Source organism: Danaus plexippus, chromosome 17 (genome assembly GCF_018135715.1).
Source record: "Danaus plexippus chromosome 17, MEX_DaPlex, whole genome shotgun sequence".
Taxonomy (NCBI): domain Eukaryota; kingdom Metazoa; phylum Arthropoda; class Insecta; order Lepidoptera; family Nymphalidae; genus Danaus; species Danaus plexippus.
The window spans coordinates 2,518,073-2,539,638 of NC_083548.1; the positions used below are offsets into that span (position 1 = coordinate 2,518,073).

The following is a 21,566-nucleotide window of genomic DNA, read 5'->3' on the forward strand; positions in this document are numbered from 1 at the left end:
CACGAGAAGAAAATTTTTTGAGTAACAAGGATATAAAAGAATACTATTACTAATGTACTAAATATAAGATATTTAAGCAGTCCTCAATATTGATGAAAAATATATAATGTAGAAGTACTAGGCTTAGACTTCCAACAAACGGTCGGCAGGTAGAAGTGTTTAAAATAAAAGATGTTATTTAGACATAATCTGATCCAAAAGGATATAGCAAGTAAACAATAGATTCATGGATGGTAGCCTCAAGCCTGCAACAAGAATACATAAAGAATGTTACTATTAAACGTGGTGTACGTCAAGACAAACGAAACTTTGTGCCTGCGACAGTCCAGTTGATATTTTCAGTATTACATGACTACACCAATAAATTTGTATGTAGGTATAATTGTAATATCTGTTTTTATTATGAATTTTATTAATTTCAGAGAGAGATCATTCCCGTATGACAAACATGGATGACAAACATGGATGGGCCTGTTCATATTGCAACAATTTTAAACAGTTATATAACCTCTAAGGTATTAAGAATATTAGCAGTTATTACATTTATGAAAAACGATTAATGGTTTTGTTACTACTAATAAATATTTCACTAATTTCAGACATCGCATTCACCGAGTACCAGCCCTACCGCTAAGACAACCGCCGAGCAAAAATCGTGGAATTTTTCGCCGGGAAGAAAACACCAAAAGCAACCAGTCCCCAAGAAGAAAATAACATACGAGGTGGCCACCCAAACGGATTTCGATATTAAAGTACCTCAAATAGAAAGAAATGGAAAAAGTTATTAAAGATTTATGTTCCAAAATCGAAGTACTGAAAGCGAGACTTAAAATCAAAAAGCCAGAGACCCCCTCAGTTACAGATTCATTCGAACGAATGCCAGACTAGTCGAGTGACGACTATTTCAGACCACAACCAAGAAGGAGATCTAATAAGCGAAAAAGAAATTTGACAGTCACCACAGACTCCGTAAGTAAAATTATAAAGGATATAAGTAGTCCCCTTTTTACCATTGAAACTTTCTAATTAACATATCCTTTCAGAGTTCAATGGGAGATTGCGATTCTGCATTCAATAAAGACAAAGATGATTCTATAGAGAACGATGTAAAGCGAATAAATGCTTTGACGCCGAAAAATAATCTTAAGACTAATAACGACTCGGTAAACCAAATTATTTTATAATTATGTTGTTTATGTTATTGCTATATATGCTATAATATTCCTCAATTTATAGGTGCCTATCGGTGATGGAAATGCTGTGGTCCCAGCCAGGCTTCTTAGGCACATGGATTGGACTTCATACACAAACGCTACAAGAAAACTACTAACTGCTGTATTTTCGAGAAAGTCAGTAGAAAACTTCAATTTCATATTGGAAAAACTCGTTCCAGTATAATAAGTAAATAATAATTATATTTTCAGAGAACTGGCACATCAATCTTTAACTAGAAAACCTTCTCCAGCATTTCCAGACAAACCAGCTAAAAAGAAGCTGGATCCAAAGTTGGTAAATGACATTGTACAGACGGTAGTAGAAAAATGTTGCGTCCCCGAAAATGTTGTCAGGTATAAAAATAATATAAATAATATATTTTCCTATATGAAAAAGAAATTTAAGATTATCGTAAAGGAATATTGTGATAGGGATTTCAACAAAAAATCTCAATTGTAATTTCAGGACTAGTATCATAACAAAGTGTGCGGAGGAAAGCAAAATGTTCCCAACACGCGACCAAAACAAAAGAAGAAAAAAGCTGCAAAAAAAGAAAATATCGCCCCAAATGATGAATCAGAAGAATCTTTTTTTATAATTATAAAAAAAAAAACTAAGAAATAACATGAGATAATATATAATACTAGTCAGGTAATTAATTACTATCATTAATAATATATATTTAAAGTGAACGTCTGTTACTTTTATTATATACGTCGCTTTAATTATTTTCAATAACAAATACAAATTTCGTGTTGAATACACTCTTAATGTAATATATTATTGTTTTTGGTTGAAAGTCAGTTCAGTGTTGACGATACAAAAAAATCGTAAATGTTCTAGTTTCATCAACATCTCACTTCATGTCAATAAAGGAGACCTCGCGAATATTGAATTCAATGCTAAGTATTTTTTTTTTTGTTTACAGACATAAGGACCCTGTGCGTGATAAACAAATAATACGGCGCGGCGTGTTAGCTTCGTAACTCTGCCGCTGGCAGCACCAATGTCCGTCTGAAGCCAGGATTAAGCAGGGGAGTTAGTGTATAATTATATTTTTATATTATATTAGAAAAGTTTGAAATTGTGCTTGTGAACATGTAATTTTTACAGATTATTAAAATTCAAGATCGTGTCCATCATGTTTTATTCAATAGCCCTTAATACCTACGGCTTGCATTTCTTAGTACGCTTTATTAACTGGCGTGTTCAAATATTTCTCTTAAGTATGTATTGAAACATATTATTTCAACTCTAAAATTATTTTAACGTAGTTCATTCTGTCCGACGTTTTTAGCAATGTAATAATTACGGGTTAAAAAATTTAAGAAGATCCGTTCACTTGTTTTGTTGATATATTTTTATATAATTCATCTGCATCAAGTAAATCTATAATGTGTTATAATTTTGAAGCTATCATATTAATAAAATCTTTTAAAAATTATAATTATTCAATATTAAAAATAAAGCATAGAAACAAAATGACGTGCAAATTATTTAAGTACCTGTCAAGTGAACAATTTCTAAACGTCAACGTCAGGTCGTCGACTACGACTAGACAGTCATATGTCAAGTGGAGACAGTGAAACGTCAAAAGTTGGAGAAATGTTTTAATCTCAATGAAATCGGTGAACTGTGTTGTATAAAAATTGTGTTGCTTAATGTTTTGATATGAATTATGCAATGAAATTGCGGTAGTGTAGAATTTAGTACGCGGGAATATCAATATAATGTCAAACGAAACAGACCTGTCTATATCGGTTCCTCGGTCGTGCTTAACCGAATTTTATAGTAAATATCTCCATTTGGTGGAAACTTTTTACTATGTTACGCTTTCTGAAAAGAAATCCGATGTCGCGAGTGAGCAGTCGGAATATGTGTATTTCAAAGTAACTTTTAATTTAAATCCAGTTGAGAGCAATTTAATTCCAAGGGAACTTGTGGACAGAATTCAGGTAAGTCTAAAAATAAACATATTTTCAATAGAATTGTAAATTTTAGAGATCAGAAACATTTTTGTTTAATAAGGTCACAAAATGAATTTTAACAATTTTGTTCAAAACCTAAGTGTATCAAGTTTTTAGATATTTAATATACATTTCACAGATCATATATGTCTATTACTAAAGGAGAATTTTTATTTTTATTTATTATTTACCAAATCTGATTAGCAAATTTTATTAACAAAATTCGGGTAGAAATACCTTTTTAATTTTGCTAAATAAGATTAGTAGGAGACGTTACATAGATTAAGATAAACTTTTTTTTTTAAAGAAATTCCATTGAGCCTGAAATCCATTAAGGTTAGCTTAATAATAAAAAAAAGTAGTTTCATTGGAAACGAAACTAATTCAAAACCGGTATCAATAAATTTGTTAAAATTTCAAAGTGTTCTTGCTTTGAATTATACTTACCATATCATAATAAAATAAAATAAAAACTTATATATATATATATATATATATATATATGCTATGTGAAACAGTAATAAAAAAATACATATGTGTAAGTTTTTTTAACATTAAACAGAATAGACTATTTTGTGTGTATAATAAATCTCTCTCATAACAATTTTATTTCAAGTATAATATAATATTAATAGAAAAAATAATGTTATAATACAAATTTAAGTAATTAAATAAATAAAATTTACTTTAGTGTCCTATACATTGCATATTCACTTTTAAGGTAATTTCTCATTTTGACGCTAATATCGTTAATTCTAAGTAAAAAAAATACTCCCTTATTTAATTATCATTCATAATTAAATATTTTTCACAAATTAAAATACTGCAACAAAATTCCTTAATATTCGGAGGCGGTTTACTTGTTCAATATTTAATCAAATACTATATTGATAATTTTATAAAGTTGTTTGTATCATTCGGCTAATGAACTGACCATTGAAAGAAATCAGTAATTATTGTTATGGCTACAATTAAAATAATTTATTGAATACATTCGGTGATCGTGAGATGCGCTACCCGACACATACAGTTGCGTTTGAGTGACAGAGGTCAACCGTCAACAGTGCGTTGTTTGGGGGCCGCCCGCTGCAGTGGGCGCGCAACCCGGATCTCTGCCCCGCTTCCCCTTCACCAGGGCTCGTGTGACAACGATAGTCGCAAGCCGCTAGTATTGCCACGATACACGACGCGCTAACAACGTCATGACACGCGCGCCGTTGTAACATTATTATGTACGCGATCGACAACTCCCAGGTGAGCGTGAGCTTATCCCATTAATAAAAAAAAAAGCATATTCGCGTCACGGATCCGCCAGCGCTAGTATCACGATGTAACGCATTGTAAACGATGTAACGTTCACGGAAGTAAAGCCGGTTCGTTAACGTCATATAGGTATGCTAATTAAAACATCGACTTTGTTTAAGAATAGATTAAACGTAATGTGTAGCTTTAAACGTTTTATGCATAATGTGCTGTGAGGAATATCAAGATGGATGTCATTCAGTATAAAAGTGTATCGTCCAAGTTTAATTCACATTTATGTCCTAAGTCATTATGACAATAAATATACGAGGATAGTTTAAAAATAGATTTTGATTTTATAAGCAAGGTAAACAATATAAATATATAAAGCAATGAAACTTATTGTCTCTGCAAGATTCTGTTGTTTTTATGTGAAAATAAAATTATCTTAAATGTTTCAGTTAAGTAGAACCTAAGACAATATTATAATTATTATGATTTAGGTCACTTAATTTAATTTAATTTAATTTTACTACCACAATACAAGTCCAAGTTATCTATGTAATAGGATAATTTTAGATCATTCAATTATTATTCAGGAAATAATAATTAATTAAATTATAATAGAAACCTTCTTGAATATTTCAATAAGTTAAGAAATCGCATTTAATATAACCTCGAAATGTCAATATGTTTATTTTGCATGAAGTAACAGAGGTGAATAAAACAATTAAAATTTATAATAGTAAAAGTAAATCTTATCTAGATCCGCGGCTGGTGGTTGCTTACGACTTACGAGAGTTAGATTATAACAGACTTTCACTTGACCGTACGGCAGTGATTTTGTATTCACAAGTTATCCACGATATCCGATCACGGATATGATTCTAACGGATTAACATAGTTTTTACTCTATGGTATATCCATATTAAAGTGTCACTTTTTCCCGCTAAAATATATGTAAGAGGCAATGTGAAACAGTGATAAAATATTGCTCGTTTATATACTAAGTTGTAAAATGATGGTTAATATTTCAACAGGATATAGAACATCGTGACAATCTTGAAGTTTCTGTAATCTAGAAAGTTGGCAAAGCGGATAAGCACAGGTGCCTAAATAACCTAAATACGCCAATTTCACTCACTATCCAGCTGTAAACGAGCTTTTGAATGCTTAAAAGGTTAACAGTTCAATTTATCATGTCTAGATTTCTAGCTGTCACAATTTTTGAACTAGTTTTGATTTCATATATATGTTAATAACAATTTATTAAAATCATTCCGCACATTATATTAAAGGTTATAATAGGAGCGCGGTTCTCACGAAGCTTACTTTATGTTTATATCCGGGAAGATATTTACTTGTGATTTTAAGTGCCGTAACAGTTTATCATTGTTCTTTTTTGTGAAAAGAAATTTGTATAAATTATTCTTTACTATTTCTAAAATTTTATAAAGAGAGATCATAATACTGAATTTATTAATTTTAATTCTTAATGGAATTGATATACTTTATGTATTACATTTTAATAATTGTATATAATAGTGATAATGAGGTAGTTAGAGCATATTTTTTTTAAAGAATATCCAATTTAATCTATTACAACTGTATTTTTATAATTGCTCTTAATGTTACGTAACGAAACATGTTATTATCCTTTGGAACATGTCTTGAAAGTAATAACAATTGTAATACCGATACATGTATGTATTTATTTTCAGTATTAGCATGGACAGAGAAGGCCACCCAATAGAAATGACGTCATCCTTCATTTCTATACATAATTCATAAGCTGGTGGCCCTCAGACAGCTTCGCTTTTAACATATGACGATTATTAAAATATGTTTTAAATGTCTCGATTGTCAATGTTATTACGAGATATGTTGTTGCTATACAATGCTTTTTTTTTTTTCAAAATATATTATATTAATAATCCAGATTAATACATTGTATACCATACAAGAAACGCTATGGAATAATATATTCAATAATTGTTTAGATTCCTGCGGTTGGAACATAAATCATTAATGACATTGATATTAAGTCGAAACGTGTGATGTTGGCAACACTGTATTTTTAAATGTCCACAATATAACTAATTGACGTCGCCCCGATGGGAATTCAATGAATAATGATATCAAAACAAAAGATCGTTGCGGCTTCGTGTCTGTGTGCGTGTTGCATTGTGTGTAAGTGTGCCGTTCAGAGTTCTAGCATCCTGTTCGCCGGTGACGAAACATCGCACGAGCCGACGTAGCCCGAATACTCCATCATCATTGGCCGCTGTTATCTCTACGGTCAATCGTGCGATAGAATTTCTCTAGTAAAAGGAACTAATTGTATCCGATATGTAATCTTTTAACGGATTAATCGGTTGTTTGTACTTAAAAATTTTACTTTATGAAATTAAGGGTTGATCCTCGGAAATGGTTAGTCATGATCATTCTCTGTTTAGATATAACCAGCTTTCTTGCAATAACTCCTTAGTGACACATTTATGTACTTGTATGTGTATTGAAATCGATATATTGTTTTGGCATAGTTTTTTCTACTTAATATTCTATTTGTGTGATATTAATAAAATAGTCTTAAGTGTGGCTGCAAACAAAAACAATTACGTAAGGAAACGACACACCTACCTTGACAAGAATAAGTTAATTTGTTATTTTTCACTTAAAAACTACTCGAACAATATTACGAATAACGTTTCTGAATATTATGGTACATACGTTCTGATTTAACTATGACATCCGGGTCCGCGGGCGAGGCTGCAGGATGGGTATTATATTATAAATTACAATACATATAAAAAGACTAATATTTATCTACAATAGACAAATATAGTACATGATAGATCTCCGTCAATAGTGACGTATGAGTGATAACCTCTGTTATATTTGGTTACCTACGCTTGTAAACATCTGTGTCAATGGGACATAATAACCTATAATGAATTACATGATAACATATTATAAATTAGTGTCTTCCCGCAACTACGCCTGCTAAGCCGGATGTGATTTTTTTTTTATTCTGCGTTTCTACGCGACGTATAAAAGAATATTCAAAAGAGTTCCATTCAAGATTTTATAATAAAACTTCTTGCTCACAATACATTTATGCCATTAACGGGATTAATTACTTTAGGGTTTCTGTTTTGTGATCTTTAAGTTTTTCGGTTAACTAATTAATGCAATTAAATCTTCTGCTGAATCGTGTTTGAAAGTCTGCATCCAGGATATAGATTTTATGATAACCCATCGTTTATAACTTGTTTTAACTGCGCATTATTAATGCGAAATAGACGTGTTTTTGCCATGTGACTTTTATGAATTTCTTAGTATCGTGATGCTTCTAATTTTTTTTTAATTACGGTGATCAATTGCTTCCTATCTGAAGCATAGGCATTGAGCAACGAACCTTTCTAAATCCTGTACTATAAAAAGATTTTTATATTGTTTCTTCTATGAAATTTATTTCATTTAAAATTTGTGTTTTTTTTCTCGCCCTCTACTAAGTCCAATTCTTTGCTTTCATATTAATTTCTGAAGTTATAGTTTTTAAGTATACGAATTAATTTTCATATATATATGACAGCTATAAATAACATTACTAACTTAGACATAGTTAAGTTTGTTACGTCTTTGTTTGTCCGTAAATAATGTGTCGTCTCTTTGTTTACACACGGTGTTACGCCATGTAGCCTAAACGTGTTACGGCCTCGCGAATAAAAACTGGGTCGCGAAGAAATCAAGGCTTTTGGTTGTTTGCTCTATATTTTTTTAGTTCTCGTCAAGGTCTTCAATAATTATTATCCAACTGGTAATCTTTAAGAGCCATTGTAATGATTACACGATCTGTTGTGTTCAATAATGCACATTGCATTTTATAACAATGTGTATCGTAAGCGTTTCACTGTAACGGTAAATTTTAATCTATTATACAACCGACCTTGTTATTTTCGAGATCTCGTTTATTGTGAACTGCTCCCGTTTATGACGTACGAGTTTCGAACAGGATAAAAAAAATATATAAACAAATCGGCGAACGTAAAGCTGTTAGAACGGGAGAATCCGGTGGTTTTTTTATTCTATTTTAATTTTACCTCCATTAGAACGCGGGAAATGTCAGCTGTCATTGTCTATATGGCAAATCTGCCTTTGTCAATTGTCGTACGCTAGGGTGAATGGGTTTTTTGCCATTGCTATTTTCGTTTCCTTGTTGGAAAAAGATTTATTGGACACAGTTCTTTTTATCTATATATTTAATTTGTTTTGTGTATATATGTTTGCAAAGCTTCTGTAGTTTTTGGATATTTTTAAAGATTATATGATATGATAAAAACACGTTAATTTTTATTAATTGAAAATATTTATATCTTATTATTTTGATAATTTTGACGTTCAACAATTATCACTGGTAATATTATCAGAACTGGTACCGCTTCTTTAAATATCAACAGATTAAAGGGAACAGCAATTTTCATTGATAATATAATTTTCTTACAAATGTTTTTCCAATTTCAAATCAGCTATGTCTAATTTACAAATAACCGGTAAGTTATCTATTGTTAAACCGATAAACTATCGGTTTCTTAAGTAGTAGTGATATCGCGCGCTATATTTTTTAGAAAGTCGCATCCGGTTCGCGCTAGTCGTTGTGTTCTGGGTCCGTTTTGATGTGGGTTTTATAATATTTTATGTTTCAAATACATACTTAAGAATAATTTTTCATATTTATATATAATAAGACGTTGAAACTAAACGACGGCGAAAAATAAATATCTTTTAATTATATATATATATTATGTCTTTGGCGTTATAAAACTAACACGTTTTGTATAATATAAAGTTAGGAAATAATTAAAATATACTGAAATGTCAATTAATATCTAAGTATTATAATTTCTAAGCTTAATTTATATGCAAGCAACATTAGGTGCAATTTGTTTAGTATGAATTGCACCGGTCTGCCTACCTAATATCTCGAATATTTATTGAAATTAACTCGTAACTTAACACTATATAGAGGAAAAGTTATTCGTTGCAATAATACCAAATCTAGCAAAAGTACGAAATCTACAATCAGAAATTAGATCTCGTGTCCTGGTTCGAAGTGAGCGCGACTCAACGCGGATGTTGCCATGCAATCATGAGGCAAACGTTTCATTTCAGTTTAAACATAACTGGTTTTCAAGTATCGGAAAACTAAACCAAATATATAGATATCAGTGGGATATTATATTTAATATTCGGTTCAATGTATGTATGTTTTGTTACCGTCGTTATAATTAATTATAACCGGTATATTGAGGATTTGCGCACACTAAAGGTCAATGATCATCCGTAGATCCGCCTCGACGCCCTCATGACCTGCGGTGGCGCCGATTGAAGCAACCAACACTTTGATTATTTGAATATGTATTTGTTGTACATCTTAACGAGTCAGTTGTTATATTTGCTTTTGTACGAGGATATTTGGACCTATAAAAATTTACGTATCGTGAAATCTATGAAATAATTTTGTATAGGAGTGTTAAATATTATGTTTCTCGTTGTTAGAAATATGTGGAGTCATCATTGGGCTGGACAGGCGAACGTGGTGAAGATTCGAGCTATGACTCCGAGTGTGATGATGATGCCAGTCATCGGACCGCCTCTCGCACACCTTCAGACACGCTGGCGGCTGAGTTTGCGGAGTACGTCACGCTTGCGCAACCACAACCCAATCAGGTAAACAATACCTCATTAGGCAGCGAGCTGTATTCAATACAGGAAGTTGTAAAGATTTGCTTAAGGAATGAATAGGTATGATACGTATCCTATCTTAATACCGACAGTAAATTCTTTAAATTGTTGTAAATTATCGATTATGTCATGCTTCTTATTACTACAGATTATATAATTTATGGCAGTGAATCGTACGATCAGAGATTACATCCAATGAGTGCATGTTAGTTGTTAAAGTTATACATTTATCGTGGTCATTTTGTTGCAAAGTATGTTACACAACAAATTTCGTACAGGCGAAAATCGAGTTTGCCGTGAAACTGGGCTACTCGGAGCGGTTGGCTCGTACCGCGTTGCAGCGGCTCGGTTCAGATCCGCCTCGGAACGAGCTGTTGGCGGAGCTCATCAAGCTGGCTGCTAAGAGGCCTCCGGGGACCTCCTCCCCCCCACCTCCGACAGCCTCGCCTCCACCACCCACGGACGACCTCCCCGACAGACCTCTTAGACACATCGTTATTGATGGAAGCAATGTTGCCATGAGGTATGCTGTAGTAAATTATATATACATAAGACTACATAAGAAAACTTCGCATCCAACGTTTAATGATAATAGTCGATTTATGTGACCGAAAATATTTTATATTCTTATTATTAATTTATGCAAAAATATTCGTTATAAATAATATTCCTCATCAACTCGTTTCACAGCCATGGCAACAAGGAAGTGTTCTCGTGCCGCGGCATCGAGATCTGCGTAGACTGGTTCAGAGCAAGGGGTCACAAGGATATAACAGTGTTTGTGCCGAAATGGAGGAAAGAAGCTTCCAGACCGGACAATCCGGTCGCCGATAGAGACGCTCTCGATAGATTGGAACGGAACCGAGTGCTGGTGTACACGCCCAGTAGACTCTTGGGAGGGAAACGTCTCATCTGTTACGACGACAGATACATCCTGCGATTAGCGGCAGAGACGGACGGTATAGTCGTCTCAAACGACAACTACAGAGATCTAGCGGCGGAGAGCCCTGAATTCAGAAAAGTTGTGGAAGAACGCTTGCTCATGTTCTCCTTCGTCAACGACAGATTCATGCCACCGGACGATCCTCTCGGACGATCAGGACCTACTTTGGACACCTTCCTTCGAGCACCACCGTCCCGTAACGACGTTCGTTCATACGGTCCGTACGGCCCACCACCTGCTTGTCCTTACGGAAGGAAATGCACGTACGGGAATAAATGCAAATTCCATCATCCCGAACGAGCCGGACGGCCTCACAAATCCGTAGCCGAGAAGTTATCCGAACGTGCCGCTAGGAAGGCGAAAGATTTACATACTCTCAGTCTTCCACCGGGAGGTCGACCCGCGGACAGTAAAAGACCTCTGGCCAGAGCCCATTCTGCCACGCCGCGATTGGCTGACGCTTCGCTGATATCGAATTTCGACAGAGCCCAAATACCAGGACCCTCGCAGGCAGAGCATAACCCGCACCGCAAACTCGCCAGACAGCTGACACTCAACCCAACGTGTGACCCGCGACTCCACGCTACAGCGGTTAGAGTATCGTCTGCCCCAGTGGGCGCGGCCGCGGCCCTACATACTTACAACAACATTTCCCTCTCGCCGTGTGCCTCCGAGGGCGCCTTGCAGAACTGGGAGGCTCGACGTAGAATGCATTTCCATTTGGCCGGTGTGTTCCCTGAAGCTCAAGTCGCGGAAGCGATGGCCTCATATCCAGATGAAACTGACGCAAAGAAGATGTGCGCTATCATTTTAGACAGATACCGTCCGAGCGAGTCGCTGCCACCACGGCCTACCCACTGACAAGATGTGAGGGTAGATTGTAAATATCAATACATTCGCATATACATACTTAGAAGCTGTTTATTATAGAATTGAACTCAATTTCTTTTGGAAATCGAGTATTATATTCGTGTAATAAAAGATACGTAAAGCTTAATCATACGGTCATTGTCTTTTTAATAATTAGATGGAAAGGCATACGATTGAAACAAATTAAAAAAATGCGATATATTCGTAGACTATGATAATGTATACGTCATCTTTTATATTTGTTGATTCGTTTTGTTTTAGAATGTCCATTACTGGGACAAATCAAACGGACTTGATGAAAACTCATATATAGACACATACTTCTGAGAAGCATATGTCGCTATGAAATAAGTTTATTATCTGTGAAATGTGCAAATAACAATTTTTTTTACACTAAAACATAATCAGACATTGATTTCAACATTTGCTCTTAGTGAGACAAAGGAGAAAATTAAAGATTTCTTTTTTTACCTGGATCTACTTTGACAAAACAATTATAAATATATGTAGGAAAAGCTTCAGACACCACATACATTATTATGCTGCACATTTAACATATAATTAGTTAATTAATATAACTGTATACATATGTAATGTATATCGAATTAAAAAAAAAAATAATTCTTGTGATGAATATATTTGGTACTATGTACCAATTAAAAGTTGAATATCTGATAGTTTATTTAGTGTGTAAGTTGTAATTTAAATGAGCGATTCACTCAGCATTTACAAACTGTTAGCTGACACAAGGTTATGACGATCACACATTATGTGTGGAATTGAAGGAGGTGCTCTTCAAGAACACATACATATGTTATAATGTTTAAGTTATGTAAACAATATACATGTTGTTTGATTTTATTAAATTGAACTGTTTAAAATAATATAAAAACAAAACTAAATGCAATGCATCAAATGTAAGATAAAATTTATCAGCTAGTTTGGTCATACTTTATATAAAATTAAATGTTTTGTATGGAGTATACCAAATCATTAATGTACACAAATTTCACCGATACACATTCGGTTTGTACTTGGTGAAGTTTGATTTCAGTACTCATATCTTAATCTAGACTAGGTCCTAGTTATATTACTAACAATTTAAGATTATATTTATTGAGTGCTGTTATATTATAGTATATAGACATATATAATTAAGTTAAGAGAAAAATAATAAATCTCAATATAAGAAGTATGTTTCATTTCACACCTGTTCAGTGAACAAGTGTATTTACTATTTAATTTTAACTGCTAAATAGATTTGATAGCTTGTCTCATAAAATGATATACTTATGATTTTTCATATTTTTACCATACTTATATGGCAACTGTTAACTAACGAACAATCATTTCGGAGTTTATTTTCCTATCAACATCACGTAGCTACAGCCAAAGAAATCTTGCTGAAAATACGCATTTTATATTCACAACGTGATTTGAATATTACATATTTAATTTTCTCTTCATAACATTAATACTATAATTTTATGATTTAAAAAAAAATAATAATTGAATTGTATCCAAGAAGAGTTATGATGTGGTCTTTAATATATTACTAATAAATAATTATTAATATAACATTATGTTTAATAAGCCAAAACAACCATTTTTGGAGGTATAAAAAAAATATGTTGCTTGTATTTGTAGTCATGTATTTTTGCTTACATTATAAATTGTATAAAACATATAAAGGTACGTCAAATCATTGCTTACTTCTAACCCTGTTTGGATTATTAGATATCCTTTTTAATATCATTCTCATGTAAGCCTTTCTTTCCGTTTCATTTGCTACATCCACCTCCATTTTTTCATCGGACACTTTAATGTATTGCTGGCCACTGAATTTATTTGTATCTTTTTTCTCCTGACCTCCAGACGGATTGAACACTCTAGTTTTCTTGTCAGTACGAAACAAGTAGGGTTCCGCAATATTAGGTTCAGTAATTTTCTTGTCACCATTAGTTTGGGCGGCTCTATCATTCTTTTCAGTGTCATCTATAGTCTTATCAAACTTAATGTGTGTATTCAGTTTGTAATTTTTAAATATTTCTTTTATTTCAATACCCAAATCTGTTGAACAATCATTCGTGACACATAAACAGCTGGTTTTTATGCCAAAATATATTTTACTCAATTGTCTTAAATTTTCTACACATAGTATGGGTATATTTAAGGAATAACATTTTTCAATAATTGGTTGAACTATGGTCCTAGGGTTCACATTTGCTTCTATAAGTACTGAACAACATTGACCATCTGTAATGGCATTTTTACATTCTGATATACCAAAAAATAATCCTTTTACTCTCCTGGAAAGAAAATTTGATATTACTAACAGCACATTGTAATAATTTGTATAAAAATATTGTATAATTAAATTTTTAACACACATTATAAAAAGGTTGAAATGGATGGACAAAAGGATAGTTCTTTGACTGGAAACCAAATATTTGCTCAAAAACCAATCACCAATGAGGTTGATGTTTCATGAAATACATCTAGAACTGATCACAGTCACAACACTTGTATTTTCAGATAATTTAAACCTACAACCACATTTGTCAAGGTTGTCGTTGGAAGCTTGAGTGATAAATGAAGCCAAGTAAAACCACTCTTACCACCAAATGTAAAAAAATTGGCATTCTTTCATTACAATTGCCAATTGTGAAATCAACTACAAATTAATAGAACATCTTTGTTGACTTCTTTGTTAAATGTTAACATCTTTGTTAATTTATAGGGGTTTAGTTAAGTATTTTTTTTAATTTTAGTGTCTGGAATTCAACCTGATACCACAGAGAAAACTGAGCTGGGTATTGAATATCCATTTCATCTCTACTAAAAGAGAAAAAAAAAGTAACTAATATAATTTAACTCACTTAATTGGCGAAGGTTTTGGCCGATCGCTTTTGGGTATCAACTTAATTTCACTCCAGTGTGGTTTTTTATACTGTGGAACATGAACTTTATACAACTCCAGAACTGATTTTAGGGAATTTCTTTCGACATCGTTTATTAAAGGCCTATAAAACATATTTTTATTTGTTATTTCATTGGTTTGTTATGATATATATTTATTTAAAAAAAAAAACATTTATATTTACCACTTTACAGGGTCAGGTCGGCATAGAACATTCTTTATAGTTTTTTTTATTTTACCTTTTCGACCTATCATTTTATTTTGTTTTAATTTCTGTGCTTCCATGGTTATTTATTTATTTATGCTATAACCCCATTCACACTATGTTTATTTTGATTTTAGCTCTAATAACCTAAAATATTCGGATTTGCACATGACAACTGACAGAGAATAATGACAGAAGCGGACTCATTTCTGTTATAGCAAAAGAGATTCTAAATTAGTAAGTGAAGGGGAAAAAGGAACGACATTGATAAAAATTGTAATTCAATAATATAAAAATATATTAATTGGAAAAATAAGTTATTTAAAGAGAAAAAAGTCACACATGAAATAGTGTATAGTGGGATTAATATAACAAATATTGTGTATAGACAGACAGTTTGCACTGTCTTGCTGTTAATAAAAGCTAGCTAGTGCTTTTGCTAGTGCTTGCGGTTTGCTTATACAAATTAGACAAACAAATAATAAACTCCTCATTTATCCCGTTTTCTTTTGATCCTTATCGACTAAGTGTAGCTCTACCTTAAACTGTCGAACGATTTATCTTAATTACAGTGTAAATTTATCAACGCTTTTTTGAAAATTATGTAATATTGGTTATTCAAATCCCGTTTTTAATTTTGACAATGAACTAGATTGGAATGGATTTTGAACAATGAAAACGATAGGTAATGATAAATCGCTCATAAGACATTTTCATGTCGTCTCCCGGGATTATGTATATATAAAATAATAAATAAAGCTTAGTATTCGCAAAATTAATATAATGACGCTTTCTGCATTTCCAATTGTCAATACTCAGTGACTGGGGGTAAAACGACATAGATAGAATAATTAAGGATATACATTTTTTAACATAATAATTTAAAAAAAATAATCCTAAAAATTAATCTTCAAGGTTTTTAAATTTCCCTTATCCTACTTAAGGAAGTTTTTCGTCGAATTCTTTTGGTAATGGTTACCACATTTTTATCTAAATGGATAACGTACTAATACAATAGCCGTCGAAATAGTAATGAGATTAATACATAGGAACTAGTCGCATTATTATATTCATAGAAATAACGACTATTTAGTTTATATTTTGACTTTAATCATGATACGACTAAAGTTTGTATTGGTATTTAAATTTAATAGGATATTAGTTTGAATAATACCTAGGTATACCTCAATATTTTACTTAGTCATGAAAGTATAGTAAATCACAATATTTTTCCCTAAAATAAATTTAGCTTCATTGAAATATAATAAACGATTAGATAATTTAATTTACGTAGACAATAATATCTAAGATCTCTCATGTAGGTACTCATTTAAATGAAACTAATATTTTCGAGTTTTTTTTTTATTATTTTAACTAGGTACATAGTTTCGGAGTTTCGGTTCTTTACACTTTACAGCTATCATGATCACAAGCAGACGGGTAGCCGAAATATATAAAATATGTAGACATATAAAATATGTAGACGATAACACACACCACAGCTGAGAGACGAATTATTTAATATCCACTGCATTCATTTTATAGTTTTTCTTTAAGTATTTAAAATTAGTTATGATATTTTCATAATGAATACTAAAAGTATTTTAACTTCAATTCTAATGGTAAAACGCAATAAAGTTAGTTATGTATAATGTTATAAATGAGTTGATCAATGTATTTTTGTTTTAGAAATCAACGTGGATTAAAAATGAGATTTAGGAGTTTCGCTAGTATTCATTTAAATAAAACTAATATTTTCGGATTTACTACGCGATTATTATTGTTTAAAATTACATACTCCCGACGCGACGTTTTCGTTAGTTAGCAGACATTTTCATCTCGTCTGTTCGTGGTCATTTGTTGTAAAATAACCGAAACGCCTGGAATATTATTTGAAAATAATAAAAAATGCGTAGTAAATCCGAAATATTAGTTTTATTTAAGTAGATTAAAACAACAGGTAACGAATGTTTCTCCAGTTAAAGGTATAATTGTTAGATATATATGTTATAAAGATAATCACTTCTTTCGATTGTATTGTGCTTTAAAATGCTTGTAAAAGCAATTATAATAGGTTAAAATGTATAGGTCTATTTAAACTTATAAACATGTAATTTTATTGGGACTTATTTACAGATACTTATTCTGATATGAATTTTTAAACAATCAAATAACTTAACTATGAGTAAATTCTTAGTTAGAATTTTATTTCTTCATGGAAGTTCTGCTTAACAAGTTTTACGATAGGTAAACACAATGAGCATACTCTATTCTATTCACAAATAAATCTCTTACTTAGAAACGGTTTGCAAAAAGGTCTAATTTTTTGTTGGCGCCGAGGCGGTTAGCGAATCCGTATTGTTCCGGAAGGGATGGGCGGGGGCTGCAATAATGACTGCAGTAAGGGTGCAATGAATCTTTTACCTGAGTCCCGGGTAATGCACAGCTTACATTAGTCACATACAGTGAGCGATAGTGATCAGTGTTGTTTCAATGAGTTCGAAAATGAAAATTGAGAAATGGCTGTTAGCGGATTGGAGTACTAGTAGACGAATGCAAGAAGTAATCAAAGTGAGTGAAGATATGAAGGTAGTTGTGACACCGAACCAGGAAGACGACAAAGTCACTATAACGGAATGTAAGTCCACGTGAACATAACGTATTTATTGTTATTAAATTTAAATTCCACATTAAGCATACTCCAATAAGGTCTTATATGAATCGATTGATAGTTTTTTTTATATTGCTGTATGGGAAAAAGCGCGGGAAAAATTTAAAGTGTAATATTACAGTTCAGCAACATAATATTTCGGATCAGAATAGGCAGTCTAATAATGAGAGCGGTTCAGTGCCAGTGAAGAGTGTTCCCGAAGATGAGGTCGAGGAGGATTATTCGCCAAGTGGTTCGTCTTGGGAACCAACGGACAAAAGTTCTTCGTCATCGGAAGATTCTGATAAAGTATGGACTATAATGTATGAAAAATAATTTAAGGCCCTTACTGCACTTAAATTTTTTTTTATTTATACTTGTTAAATTATTCCTCATATTCGACATGTATCGATGTTTTGTTCTAGGAGGAAATACAATCGAAGACTATGAAGATGGAACAATATATCCGTCGTTATTCTAGGAAAGGAAATAGTAAAAAGGCTTTAGTACCTGTACATAGACCAAATGCGGTTGTAAATGTTTTAAAAGAACGTCAGATAAATGAAAACAATAGGAGCCATAACTCGAGTCGTAAGAGAAAGTACAAAGAGTTTGTACACAATAAATCCTTACCTGATTCCACAAGAAAAAACCCCTCCCCATCTAAAGAAGTTAAAACGGAAACCCTTAGTATAAATGTAAAAGATCTCTTAGATATTAAAGCAAGTTTTGAAGAACTATTTAGATTGTTGAATGATTTGAAACCCGAAACAGGAAATAATACAGAAATAAACAGTTTCAAAGATATCACAACGCACGAAAAATCCAATATTCCTTCATATGAAAGCGAACACAGCGAAGATAACCAAAGTGAGGATTTAAATCGTTCGGATGATAACGTCCTAATTACAAATAAATACAGCAAGGCTCGAGTCATATCAGACAACTCTCGAGAAAAACAGTCGCCGAATAATGAAAACGAATGGGTAAAAAAATCATTTAAATTATGTTAATTTGTTCTGTTTGTCTAACTGTCAATTGAATGGATACAATTTTTTTTACAGATCCCAATAGGCAGTGGTAAAACATTAATACATAAAGACAAATACAGAAAGGTGAATTGGAAATCTTACACCATAGCCACAAGAACCTTGTTGCTAGCGACATTTCCAAGAAGGTAAGGGCTATTACATTTTACTTATACAATTTGTGGTATCAACAATAATTTTACTATAATTCATAATTTGTCTAATCATTAACAATCCAAGCAGAAATTTTAGTATATTTTATTTTTAGGATACTAGCAACACACTCATTGACGGGAAAACGGTCTCCGGCCTTTCAAAATAAACCCGCAAAAATGTGTCTCGACCCAAAAATTGTATCCGACATTATTCTTGAAATAACATCGAAGTTTAAAGTTAAAGAAAACTTGGTTAGGTAATACTAAGCGCTAAATAATTGAAAATTTTTGCATCGTAAAAGGAAACATATTATTATTATTATTTGTTTCAGGAGCATTATAACAACAAAATGCGCGGATGAATGTAAAATGTACAAATCAAGGACAAAGAACAAAAAAATTAAAGATCAAGAAAATCTACCTCCAGCTATAAATGCAAGAGAAGAAACTCACAAGGAGGTTTCTTAGAATTGTTGTAACTACATATTTATAAGTTTGAAACTGTTTGTTTGTATGAATCACCAAAGGACATGTATACGATGTGGCGGTACCATTAATTCTCATTTAAGTTGCTATTTGTATTATTTTGGATCTATTAAAATAAAATAAAACTTTTTATAATTTTAAATTCGTTTTCTTCTTATTAAAATACCTAGTCTATACTAAAACCATACAATAAATAAACATTATATATTTATTTCGTACAATTTAATTTCCCTGCTGGAATATTCCCAGCGGCAACAGCACTAGGTCCGTGTTAGTGCTTGCGATAATGGCTCTCATAAGCATCATATCATCAGGGGTGAACCTCCAACCACTCAACTGTCCAAGGCTTTGCAGCTTCGGACAGCTCTCCATTAAAAGTTCCACTGTATCACGTGTGAGACGAGGCGCGTTTGGAAACCAGATTCCTTCTAAATTATCGAATTTGTACCTACGTATCATCCTATAAAAAATAAATACATAATTAATAAAGTATTTTACCATTTTTTGAATTTCACATTTTCAATGCCAAGAGTAATGTTAAAATACACAATTATTTTACTCTCAATTAAATATTTATCAACAATCAAATAAACTGGCGCATATAACATAAGCAACAACCAAACACCTACTATTTGGTTGTTGTTTGAGTAATTATATAAAATTAATTAGCTAAAAGAACAATCTAGTTCTGAAGGATCAAGTTTATATACTCTGTATTTTTACATTCTAACTTTTCAGTCAACATTTTTTTAATAATCGAACAACTTACCGCGCCATGTCTTGGTCATCTAACTTAATTTCATCTCCGATAATGATTTTTTTTAGTTTTGGACTGCCAGTCATGAGGTATCTTAAACATGAAGTTGAAAGATTTCCTTGAATTATTTCTATATGTTCAAGCTTATTAAATGGCACCTCCTCTTCGTGTGTTGCTGTCTGTATCGAGTAAATTTCTATACTTTCCAAATTCTGACAAGTTTCTGCTATTCTCGTGAAATTAAAAGAACCCAGTGAACCTGACAGCATAAGCGTGACAATTTTATATCCAATCTTATCCAACAACTGGTGGAGTTCGTGGCATTGGAATTTGTTTAATTTAATTTTATTCATATTATTCAAATCTTTTAACATTTGTAAAACACCCGGTTCTGGATGTTCTAAATAAATTGTTTCTATTAAAGGACATAACGTGACTATAGCTTTCATTGTCCTCATATTGGTTTCTATGTCGTGCACATACTGTAACTTTGTTTTAAAGCCGGGAGGACAGTCGTTGTTATGTACGTAGTACAAAGCTTTACCGACATACGAATAACTTCCTAGATTCGTGAGGTTTGGTAGATATCGTATAAAAAGTGCTACATCGGTATGGTCGATGTTTTCCTCGCCGTACATTCCAATATTGATGACAGTTAAACTCTGAGTCAGCTGTGGATTACCTGACAGCATTGCATCGATACCGATCTCAGTTATATCGGTTTCACCAGATACGTCCAGCAGTTTTAGAACTTTGTTATTTTCACCGATAAATTTGAGCACTTCGTCATTAGCTGTGTACGGTATGTTAAGCGCAGTTAAATGTTTAAGATTTTTTATTATATCATACAATAGATTTAACTGCTCGTCTTTTACCCAAACGCCTTTAAGGTTGAGAGAGTGCAGATGTCGTCCTTGCTCAGAAATTAGTTCAAGGATCTTTCTGTAATACTGACAAGGAAAGATGCCCGTCGCTAAGCTTTTGACATTTTCTTTTAATAGCAACTTCATAGAATAATATCTGATGGAAGGATCTAGATATTCTGAGCTCAATATTAAATTTAGAAGATCCTGAAATATATCATTCGTTGCGCCCATGATTTCGTAGTAAGAGGACACCATCGCGAAAGGCAGCGCCACATCCTCCTCTGTTATCACACGAGACAGTGAATGAATCAATTGTCTAGCTACTAAAGATAAACTAAGTTCTTGCAACGGTAGAACTGGACATTTGGGAGACATTTTCACAGCACAATAACACTAAACGTAATACAATATCACTATACTTTATATATATCGAGCATAACTGTTTCAGTTACACGACTTTCGTTTCTGGAGCGAAAAGAAATGAAAAATCCGTGAAGCTATTTAGCGCGCGACCCAC

General features: G+C 32.5%; 4 protein-coding genes across 5 annotated transcripts; 2 read left to right on the forward strand and 2 right to left on the reverse strand.

Annotated features, from left to right (window-relative positions):
* The first annotated feature begins 2,779 nt into the window (after positions 1-2,779).
* On the forward strand, positions 2,780-13,174 carry LOC116771179 (endoribonuclease ZC3H12A). Of its 2 annotated transcripts, none has more exons than XM_032662950.2 (4): positions 2,780-3,170; positions 9,984-10,154; positions 10,448-10,692; positions 10,860-13,174. In XM_032662950.2, the coding sequence occupies exons 1-4, from the start codon at positions 2,946-2,948 to the stop codon at positions 11,971-11,973; spliced, it is 1,755 nt and encodes a 584-aa protein (XP_032518841.1). In that variant the 5' UTR covers positions 2,780-2,945; the 3' UTR covers positions 11,974-13,174. The 2 variants fall into 2 exon arrangements, with proteins under 2 accessions (XP_032518841.1, XP_032518842.1); XM_032662951.2 differs by lacking the exon at positions 2,780-3,170 and adding an exon at positions 4,279-4,436.
* A 443-nt stretch (positions 13,175-13,617) lies between these two features.
* On the reverse strand, positions 13,618-15,297 carry LOC116771526 (uncharacterized). The gene is made up of 3 exons (XM_032663401.2): positions 15,087-15,297; positions 14,862-15,005; positions 13,618-14,291 (listed from the first exon to the last, which is right to left on the reverse strand). The coding sequence occupies exons 1-3, from the start codon at positions 15,185-15,187 to the stop codon at positions 13,685-13,687; spliced, it is 852 nt and encodes a 283-aa protein (XP_032519292.2). The 5' UTR covers positions 15,188-15,297; the 3' UTR covers positions 13,618-13,684.
* A 2,315-nt stretch (positions 15,298-17,612) lies between these two features.
* On the forward strand, positions 17,613-19,551 carry LOC116771383 (early boundary activity protein 1-like). The gene is made up of 6 exons (XM_032663227.2): positions 17,613-17,745; positions 17,900-18,066; positions 18,183-18,743; positions 18,822-18,934; positions 19,054-19,197; positions 19,273-19,551. The coding sequence occupies exons 1-6, from the start codon at positions 17,613-17,615 to the stop codon at positions 19,406-19,408; spliced, it is 1,254 nt and encodes a 417-aa protein (XP_032519118.2). The 3' UTR covers positions 19,409-19,551.
* A 1-nt stretch (position 19,552) lies between these two features.
* Positions 19,553-21,548, reverse strand: LOC116771384 (uncharacterized). Its single transcript, XM_061523127.1, has 2 exons — positions 20,196-21,548; positions 19,553-19,886 (listed from the first exon to the last, which is right to left on the reverse strand). The coding sequence occupies exons 1-2, from the start codon at positions 21,422-21,424 to the stop codon at positions 19,649-19,651; spliced, it is 1,467 nt and encodes a 488-aa protein (XP_061379111.1). The 5' UTR covers positions 21,425-21,548; the 3' UTR covers positions 19,553-19,648.
* Between the last annotated feature and the right edge of the window lie 18 nt (positions 21,549-21,566).